The sequence below is a fragment of the Mesitornis unicolor genome, unplaced genomic scaffold (genome assembly GCF_000695765.1).
Source record: "Mesitornis unicolor isolate BGI_N332 unplaced genomic scaffold, ASM69576v1 scaffold9757, whole genome shotgun sequence".
Taxonomy (NCBI): domain Eukaryota; kingdom Metazoa; phylum Chordata; class Aves; order Mesitornithiformes; family Mesitornithidae; genus Mesitornis; species Mesitornis unicolor.
The window spans coordinates 29751-40205 of NW_010197113.1; the positions used below are offsets into that span (position 1 = coordinate 29751).

At 37.3% G+C, this 10455-nt stretch overlaps 1 protein-coding gene across 1 annotated transcript in view; it reads right to left on the minus strand.

The window, feature by feature from the left end:
* Positions 1–6657: 6657 nt before the first annotated feature.
* The window catches only part of LOC104543970 (ADP-ribosylation factor-like protein 15), a gene marked incomplete at both ends in the record, with an annotated part of 10058 nt that continues 6260 nt past the window's right edge, over positions 6658–10455 (minus strand). Inside the window, 2 exons of the mRNA XM_010188698.1 lie at positions 6658–6679; positions 8840–8886. Coding sequence (XP_010187000.1) covers positions 6658–6679; positions 8840–8886 — 69 coding nt within the window. The remainder of the gene's footprint in view (positions 6680–8839; positions 8887–10455) is intronic.

Consider the following 10455-nt stretch of genomic DNA (forward strand, 5'->3'; position numbering starts at 1 on the left):
AAAGGATAATAAATAAAGATATTCAGTGACTAGGGTGATGGCACCAGTTGGGAGATCACAGTCTTGTTTTCTGTTCTGCTTGTCCAAAGTCTTGCATTAAGCTACTAATTTGTGCTTCAGATTCAGACTCTCACTGGAGTCACCAATAATTAGATGGCCATTAGCTGTGTAGTTGTAGTTGACAGTCTACCAGTGCTTAAACTCCTATAAGATGAGTAGCAGACTGTTTCCTTATCACAAAGATGACAAGTCAAATACATTGAAAGACTAACATGCCTCAATACTATACTACCATTTCAGTAGAAGACCTAAGTACCAGGAGCAAGATGCATGAAAAGATTAATGAAGGAAGGGGTAGTGCAGTCCCAGATGTAACTCCAGCTGTCTCCAGAACCACAATTTATAACTGAGGTCTCTCTTTACTTAGGTTTTTGTGTGTCTGAAAACAAAGCAGAGTGGAAAGAACAGAAATATAATGATGAACCTGAACCTTCCCAAGAAGGCCAATTTTGCAAACTATTTTGCATCCAGGCAGCTAGATTTCTAGTCTTCTCTCAGCCATGTTTCTACCTAGAACATCTAGGACAAGTTCCTCCTCTTTCCTTGTATCTGTTCTCTCCCTCCAGTCCCTCTCTCCCTGAACTGTCTTCTACAAGAGTGCTTTAAGGCACAGTCCTTAGCTATCAGGTCTCCTCCCCAGCAGGGTGGTGGTTACAGCTGCAGACTCCAAATGACATTTTGAACTGAATGATATTTAACCTACACTACTCATTTCGTCTCCAAACGCTTTATGGAGATTCAGACCCATACACATCCTGATCATGGAAGAGGATCCAAATACCAGACCACGACTGAACCAAGCAAACACAAAGATGCTTCACATGCCCCACTGCCAGACACAGCAGATTTTTAAACTACTTCACAGCCAGGTTCTATCAAAAATGGAAATGCAACTTTGCTGATCTACCCTTTGAACACAGCTCACTTCTGAGGCATTCATCCCTCTGCACAGGGGTCAGGGACTTGATGAACTGCTGCCTTCTACATGTACAGAAAACAGCAGACAAAGCCAGGGCCATACTGCTCGCAAGAGCAGACCCTTTTATCCTGTTTGGACACTAACAGCCATCTTCCTAACTCAACTATGCTGTCAAGTAAACATCAACAAACTAACACGTAACAAACAAAAACGTAGTTCAATGTTCCCGATTTCAAAACAGACAGTTCCTCAGTCAAGAAACATTCCTTCTACGCTACAAATAAGTGAAAGGCGACTAACAGGGAAAAGACTTTCTAAATGCCTGGAGAGTCTGGGGAAAATTTGGAAGCAATAAGCTTGCCAGAAACTGCTGGCAAGCACACTCCCTACAACAGCTGGCAACGGGACATCCAAGCATGCATTTTTTCTTCCTTTCCCAGATATAGTATTAACACCTCCACCTTCTTATTTATGCAGGGGAAGAGTGGCATTACTGAATTCATTTTCTTAGTTAAGCAAGACTTCTTCCTATTGCACAGAAGGAATGACTTTCCACAAGCAGAGGTAGCCAAACACATCTGGGGAGCATTTTAGGCCCATTTTACAATTACTAAAATTCCAATTGTTGGAGTCCATTGGCATAGTACAACACTTCATTTTTATGCAACTTCTTAGCTACTGCATTCCCAGTTTATAACAATTTTAGAGGCACATTTCTCAAATATAGCCCAAAGACACAAATAATCATGTAAGAGAAATACAGTAAGGCACGCACTTTTTTTCTTTCTTTTTTTTTCAGTAAAAAAGCACCTGCAACTACTTTTATGTCTCCTATTTTGCTAAACCTTAGTGGTTGCATCTCATCCACTATGTGGACTAAATCATAACTACTTCACACCATTGAGGTTTTACAGTGGATGACCTCCAGAAACTGCACTTTAGCCTGCAGGAAGGTATAATGTTTTGCTGCAGTTATACATCTTGACATACAGATAAACAGGAAAAAAAGGCAGCTATGAACTGGAAGGAAAATTTTTCAAAAGCTAACATTGGGCCATATCTCCTTTTCTTCTGTGAACAGTCTTCCTGAACTGAGCAAAATAATATATTTCACAAAGATCTTAATCTTTTTATATATTATCTGGCAAGTTTATATGAAAAGAGTTTACATGGCAGCAAACTTTATGTGTTTTTAAAAAGAATTTCCAGACATTAAGCTCCAAAAAGTATTAACATATTTTAAAAAGCCTACAAGAATATATGACAATTTAGCATGTTCTTCAGATGGGTAAGTAATTCTTACTCTTCCACTGCCTGCGATTGGCAGTATCAGTACATTAATCCACTCTTGGATTAACTCTTTTTTTTATAAACAAATTTTGACATACTGTTTCAGAGTCTTGATTCCTAAACAAACACCCACAAAAATTAGTCCAGCAAGACGACATTAGTCTCTTCTCAATGACCAAACGCTTTGTAGTACGCGGACTGGGGAGATGACTTAATCCAGACACACTGAGTAACTGAATAATTAAATCAAATAGAAGAGCTAATAAAGTGTGCATAGACACAGCACAGACAATGTTTTTTAGGGAATGGAGAATGTCAATGGAAAGAGAATAGTAGTAAAGCTTGAGTGTTTTGATTCAGTATTCTGATTTGTTACACATTTTCCTATAATTTTATGCCCTAGTAAGTTTCCATTGACTAACATGACCTAAAGCTACAGAGAAAGCTAGTCGAGTGCAGAGTTTCCTAGAATGCACCTCCATCAAATTGCTGCAAGTAAACATCAGTTAAAATAATCAAAAAGATGGAAATGTACCCTGGTAAAATTCCTTGAGACTAGTCTTTGAGTCTCACGATCACTAAGCTACTTTGGACACCATGCCGTTTCAAAATACAGTAATTCTGTACCAAAATTCTAATAAGTGAATTTTACAAGGTGGTAAAACCAGGAGACACACATTGGTAAAGTCATCAAGAAATGCAGGATTGTATACAGAAAATATGCTTTTACACATTCAACTGTGAAGTAAACTTCGGTTTATCAGGAGGTAGAACTATACCATATGTTCACTGCAAACATAAGAGGATCAAGATAAACCAAAAGTAATCTAGCACCAAATATTAATACATAATCCAATACAACTAAAACTCAAAAGCTAATGTTTAGCTTAATTAGTTAATGTTTTAACATGATTAGCCTAACATCCTATTGTCTTTCTCTTCCTTTTAACCAAGAAGAGTCATTCTCTTAATGTCAATGAAATCATTTGAATGATCAAGGAGAGCACAGTTCCTGAAGTCAGATAAGAAAAATTATCTTAATTATGCTCAGCTGTTCTCAGACATCTAATTTTATATATTTACTAGTCATAATGAGACATACAAAGATCAAGACAACAAACTCCGTGTCCATAGCACCATCTAAAAGTTAACACAGTTGTATGCCAATTGTGGAAAACTGATTTTTGACAGCCAGCAGGAGTAAGAATCAATTAGTGAAACTTCTGGTAGCAGACAGAAAAAAGTACCTTACCCCTAAGACCACCCATTTGTTTTATTACCTACTGCTTCAATGCACAATGATAATATAGCTAAAAGGCTGCACTTCAATTTTTACTAAAGCCAGCCAGATCAGAAAAAGCAATGACAAGAGTTTACTATGAGTTAAAGACTATCAATGCAACAGCTTAAAAGGATATTCTGCATGGTAGCTGTGCTCTCCAAATGATGGAGATTCGGGCCACTGCCAAGAAAGTGAATGAAACAGAAGATGAAATACAAATTCAGAAATAGGCAGCTCAACTTTTTATTTTTGTAACTCCAAGCAGCAATAAAAAATTTGCAAATATTAATGAAAGATAATGATGAGAGTTAGCCTGTATTAAAGACAGTCTGTCAAGTACAAAAAGTTAGAAAGCAACATATACTACTTGGAAAAGTAATTAATTAGAACATAGAACAATGGGGTTTTGGTCTCTACATCTGTAAATATAAACTTAAAATAAATCTGTAATCATTTCATGACCAATGGTATGAAGATTAGTGTTAAATGTTCTATCCAAAAGAAACACTAAAGGATATAAGGGGGGGAAAAAAATCATAATACACTGCAAAAGACCAGAAATCTACATTCCCGGGCAACGGGTGCGATAACTTTATTTTTACATATATATGCATATGTGTATATATGTATGTATTTAAAAAATACAAATAAAAATTATATATTATACAAACACGCGCACACATACACTCTACAGATCTCAAAATAAGCAGCACGGGCACATAATTAAGGGGTCCCCAGGGCTCATAAAGAAAGTGCAACGACCTTGTTAGTGTTTGGCCTTTCTTTTGCACCCAGTCTCATTGTAAAACAGTCAACCATGAAAGTACTTTAAAAAGCTGGTTTTCTTTTTATATTTACAGCATGATTTTATAATGTAACTTTCATGTTTTAGAGAAGCTGGTACTTCTGTATATCTTCCTGGCAAATTCAACATGAACCACAAACTTTCTAATTTACAACTTTCAGAAATCTGAATGCTTTTGAATACCAGGATTTTCAACTTTGCAATTTAATGACAACCCTGCCTTTGGCCTTTCTTGACCTGTTGTGAAGTAAATCAGGCACACTAATGTGGGCTAACAAGTCTTTTTCACACTGTTCGATCACCCTGCATCTTTTTTCTCCACAGACACTGCCTCTCTCCCACTCTCTGTCTAGCCATCCTCCCTCAAAGCAAACAAAATGGTCACTGTAACCCTGCATTACTGCTCATTAGATCACAGGTTAGTCAAGTGGAACTGCCTGAGGTTCCCAAAGGAGAGCTATACTTCAAAAATCTGTCCATGTCAAATGAAGAAAAAACCCCTGAGCGTGGGGTCACCCAGATCAATGATCAAAAGAGACTGAGAATAGTGGAGGGAAAAAAGAAAAAAAAGCCCTTTTTTGTTAAAAAACAGCCTTCTGTATAATAAATCAGAATACAAAGATACTAAGCTTTTTCTCCCCCTTAACAACACTACATTTTCACTTTAAAATGAAATTTAGAAGATTTTCTAGAAGTACGATTATTTTTTAAGTGCTAAGAGTGAGATTTCAATAAACCTCAAAATTACCTCAGGAAAATTAGCAAGTGAAATAATAATGGAAAAATATTGGGAATTTTCTCTCCATCATACAATTATTTAATTATTCAAAAAGGTAATTAAAATAAATTTTCATTCCATTATGATTTTAACTTAAACAAATGCTGCACACTCTGAACTTCATGAGAGATGATACAGGTAATATGTCCACAGAAAAAGCAGTCAACCAAAACTTCATAGTCTGAACTCTTCTGGTACATAACACATGTGCAGGCACGTGCAATACTTGAAGAATGTGCACCATTTCTGTAGCTTCTCTTCATCTTTTAAGAACATAAGATTTTAAGAAGCAATTTATTAAAAACAACTAAGAAAATTACAGAAAAGTTCAAAACAAAAAAAACCCTGCAAGTAATAAATTCTGATACACAGAATAGACCAAATTAATGACAAAGTACAGTGCACACATGCCTTTGAAAGCAACACTGGGTAGTCTCCACTTACACAGAATGAATGAAATATGAGAAGATGAACTTACATAATGCGTTTTAAAAATCTCATAGATAACTGCTTATTCGAGTTCTGTAATTTTAAACACACATTGTGTTTTAAACACATACACATTGTGCCACCAATGAAGACACTGCTGCAGCTAAAGAGAACCCAATGTTTCCTGCAATGACAGAGCACCTTTTCATTTGCAATTCCAAAGGGCTTTATTTATCTGCCTCAGAGTAACTCGTCTACTTCCTTTATCCTCAGATGAGTAAAGGCATAATTAGGAGAGGGGAACAATAGTATCTAATTTGGAACTGAGTACTTGGTAGTAGATTTGTAGTCAATTTATGGTCTGCTGCAAAGATATTACTGAAACGGAACAAAGCTATAGGAAATTAATGGAATGAAATCTTTAAAATACTCAAATGTTTAATACAATTTCAGTGAAATAATTTCTTAGCACCTATTACCCCAGTAACATAAAACCAAAATAAGAATGCAAATGGTGTGATAATGCAATATGAAAAAAATACAGGAAAAAGATAACAGAACAAACCTGTATTGACAGACGGGACAACTTAATTTTAAGTAAATAACTGTAGCAAATATGTAGCAACATACACAGTAATCCCAATTATCCTCCTCCATACATATGTGTGGATGAGATGAAGAGCCTTTCAGGAAAAGCTCATTCACTAATGCAGATTGGGAGTTTTGTTGTTATTTTTTTAAACAGTTTTCTAGATGTCTCGCAGTGCGTATTAATACTTCAACGAGGAACTTTAGCATACATTAACTTTAAAAAGGCCTGCACACATATATTGAGTCTTTCAGTATTTCAGACAGAAATATTTCAGAAATAGACCCCTGCAACTCCGGATATGAGCAGAATTTGAACAACAAAAGATAACAGAGAACATGGGAAAAATAAAGATATTAAGAAACTTTGTGCACACATCTCCACGGATTATGCAATGCACTGTTAATACTCTACTCTTGTAAACAGTAGGAAAAAAAATTACCTAGCTAAATCTGAATACTACATTAACACATTTTCAAGAAAAAAAAGTTTCCTTAAGTTTTTTTTGTCTTTTTTTTAAATTTTTCCTAGTTTAATTATATGATCCTTCACTAACAAATCTTTTCTAGACTAACTCAAAATTGTGGGCTCTAAGATTCCAGCAGAACAAGTTACTGTTTCCTGTCAGACTGCTGTACTAGATTTTCTAAACATTTAAACTGTTTAGAGAAAACATTTACGCTTATAAAGATTCCAGCACTACTAATGATATGCTGCAGTATCAACAAGTCACCACTAGAATAATGTCACTATATTCAAAACTCTGCTTCTAGTCTTATGAAGACTGTTCCCAGATGCTAGAGTGTGGAAAATTTGTGTTTCTTCAGGAGTACATCTGTATCTGCAGCTCAATCACTGCAAGAAGGGGATGGAAGAATGGTTTCTGCTTTTTGAACCAAATGCCATCATGACCTGGACAGAAGAGATACCTGAAGAAATTAAGGACACTGTTCTCATCATACATCCCTATAGAACAAAGCCTCCAATGGACTGCTTTAAGCAGTACTCCATCCTTATCCTCCCTGAACTGTGGGACCTTTCATCACTTTTGAACTTGCTGAACTCCCTCCCTTAACTTCTGTTTCAGTCCCAGGTTGCTCTCTACTCATCCTTTCTGCTTTTCTGCCAGTGAAGTCTTGGGAAGTGGCAGGTAAAGAAGTGCACAAGATTTGTCACCAATCGCCTTCCACTCCTCCTGTTACTTTATTTCTGGATTACCCCATTTTCAAAAACTAAAATGTCCTGTTTAACACTGAAGCTTACAACTTGGGAACCATATTTGATTTTTGGCTTCTCTCACACCCACACAGCATCCAAGATTTTTCTTGGATAAGAAAAGCAGCATAATGACTTGAAGGAATCCCAGGGTGTGCTGAGGAGGAACAGTTCAGCACTGAGAATGAATAAGAAAGGATCTGATCTCATTTTATAATGTAAGGTCTTTGCTTTCCTCCTTGGTCCTTGACAACTGCAGTATTGCTCCAGTAACATGCAGCCAAAATGCTGATGCAAAGATGATCCTTTCCCTATCATCACAGAATCACAGAAAGGCAGGGGTTGGAAGGGACCTCTGGAGATCGTCCAGTCCAATCCTCCTGTCAAAGCAGGATCAGCTAGACTGGGTCACACAGAAACACATCCAGGTGGGTTTTGAATGTCTGCAGAAAAGGAGACTCCACAACCTCTTTGGGCAGCCTGTTCCAGTGCTCTGTAACCCTCACAGTAAAGAAATACTTCCTTATCTTTAGCCTGAATTTCCTGTGTTCCAGTTTCTGACCATTGACCGTTGTTCCGTTGCTGGGCACAACCAAGAAGTCTGGTCCCATCCTCCTGACACCCGTCCTTTAGGTATTTATAAGACCCAGCTCTTTCAGCCTTTCTTCCTCATGCCACTTGGAAATATGCAATTGTTCCATAAGGTCTCACATATATGCCATCATCTCCACATGCAGAGCTGCATGGTTCATTCTCTCTCACAGGAATTTTATGCTCACCCATCTTAAGCAGTTTCAAGCTCTACAGGCCCAATGACACATCAATTTTCAGTTTTGCTTTCTGTCATGCTACAACTCACACCCAAGAGAAACTCCTCCCAAGCCTCTACAGAAATGCTGAGTTTGCAGAGGCACCAAAAGCATTCCATATCCATGCTGAACTCTGAACACCTTCTGTTTGATGCAGGTTTAAAGAAACTCTGCATACACCTGTTCCCAGCAAGCTCTTTGAGATGCTGGGAATTACAGACAGTATTAATCTATGCTACATCGCAGTGTGAGTAGTGCTCCCACAGCCAAACATTTTCTACTTTTCAGATACATAATTAAATTCTAACTTTAAGTACCTACACAGATAGAAGATAGATTCCTCTTGTTATTCTTGAACCTCCCTGGCATGCCCAATAAAGATGCTCATCATGTGAGTATCTAATTCCCACAGAATGGGCTCAGATCAGAAATTAATTTCATACATTGCATGCTTGCTCTAATGTAATGAAGATTATGAGATCATAATCAACTTGATTTTTTTTAATTTACTGCTGTTATACTGAGTATCAAATGATACAAAAAAAAAAGTTCAATTATGCAAAATGATCAGAGAAGCTCTTGCTTAGTAAATAGAAGGTTCACAATATAGTCAGCTTTCTTCCAACCAGTAAACTCATTTTAGCATTAAAGACATTCTGATACTTTTTCTTAACAATGTCCTCATCTTTTAAAATGCAGCAGCTTGTATTCTCGAATTCAAGAATTCACTCAAATATAGGTAAGAAGGATGTCTGAAAGGAAAACACATTCTGAATCACTTATACAATAGCAGAGTTTTCACAAACTTGGTCAAATGTACTACTAAACACTTCTGTTCTTTTTCATCTGATTCTGAGACCTTTTTTATAAAAACTGTGGAGTTGTATTTGGAAAGCAGTTATACAGTCACTGTTTTGTTCCATTTGAAATAGTTTTTTATTCAGAAAGAACTACATATTCTCTTGCTTATGCAAAATGTCTCAGAATTAATTAATTAAATTTAAAGTAATTAAATTTTTGAGCACTCAGGAATTCTTCTGAACAACAGTATTAAAAACAAGAGGCCCAAAAGGATTGTGTAGTCAGATCTGAACCCAACAGGCCTCAGGATTTCACTTAATTCTCTACTGAAGCCCAGCAACTTTTGACTAAGCAAAAAAGATCTGAGAAAGAACTCTAAAAAGCTGTATTCTCAGATCCAGCAGTCTTCAATGAATACTACCTAAGCATTTGTAAATACACAAATATTTATGAAAAACGTTTACTAAAAGATGAATACAGACTTCTGAATCTGAGAGCATTTGAAAGTTTCACTAATCACTTCATTTTTTATTTATCCAGACTATGCTCTAGCTTCACACTATGTTTAGTTCTGCCCGCACAACTCCTCCTCTTTGAGTGACACTTCCTTTTTCCTTCCCTGGCTAGGAAGACAAGAAGGACATTTACTTTTCAAAGCACACAGTGAAAATAAATGCTTCTTTCATAACTCTCTCTCAACCCCAGTAAAAGAACTTGCACACCTCCTCCAGAACCTCCATTGCTAAATATTAGGGGAAAAATATTTCCCAGAACTTTCTGTATAACCTTTCTCTACCGAGCTCCACTGTAGTGGGATATGCAAAAAACATGTGAATGAGAAAGGTGGCAGGGGGAAAGGTGCAAGTCTCACTGGATTTAAAGTTCCACACCACTATTTTTCTGCACCAGTACCACTTCCACTCTCACCTTCCTTCCACCTCTTTTTTGTGCCTCTACATTCACTTATCTCATTACCTTGTGAGCTGAGTCTGTTTGAAAATACGACCAGGAAGAAGGACGGGAGCACTAAGTAAGTTTTACACCCACCTGTCACACCTGAAGTGTGGCACAGGCAAAAAGGCCAGCACACAGGCCAATAGTGCTGATAAAGAAACACTCTAACCCATCTATATACAAATAAAACAGCCATTTGCAGACATGAGCAGTGCTTTAAAGACAAGCTACTCATGTTGGACTGCACACAGCAACACTCTTCAGAATCTACCCCACAACATGCAGCTTTTTTGCAGACCTGTACTTTGCACCATTAGCTGCAAGTGCCGTTCAACAGCTCTGCTTCTCTTGGGACAGCCTGATGCCACGACACTGGTGTGTGCAGACGCTGCTTCCTCTCCTGCAACTTAGCTACTCCACTGATGTACATTCTGCAGTATGTGCACATTTACACGTGTGCTCACATATTTTTGTTTGTATCTTCAGAAAGGTCGTTCCAATTCAAAGTTTCTAGGGACACTCTT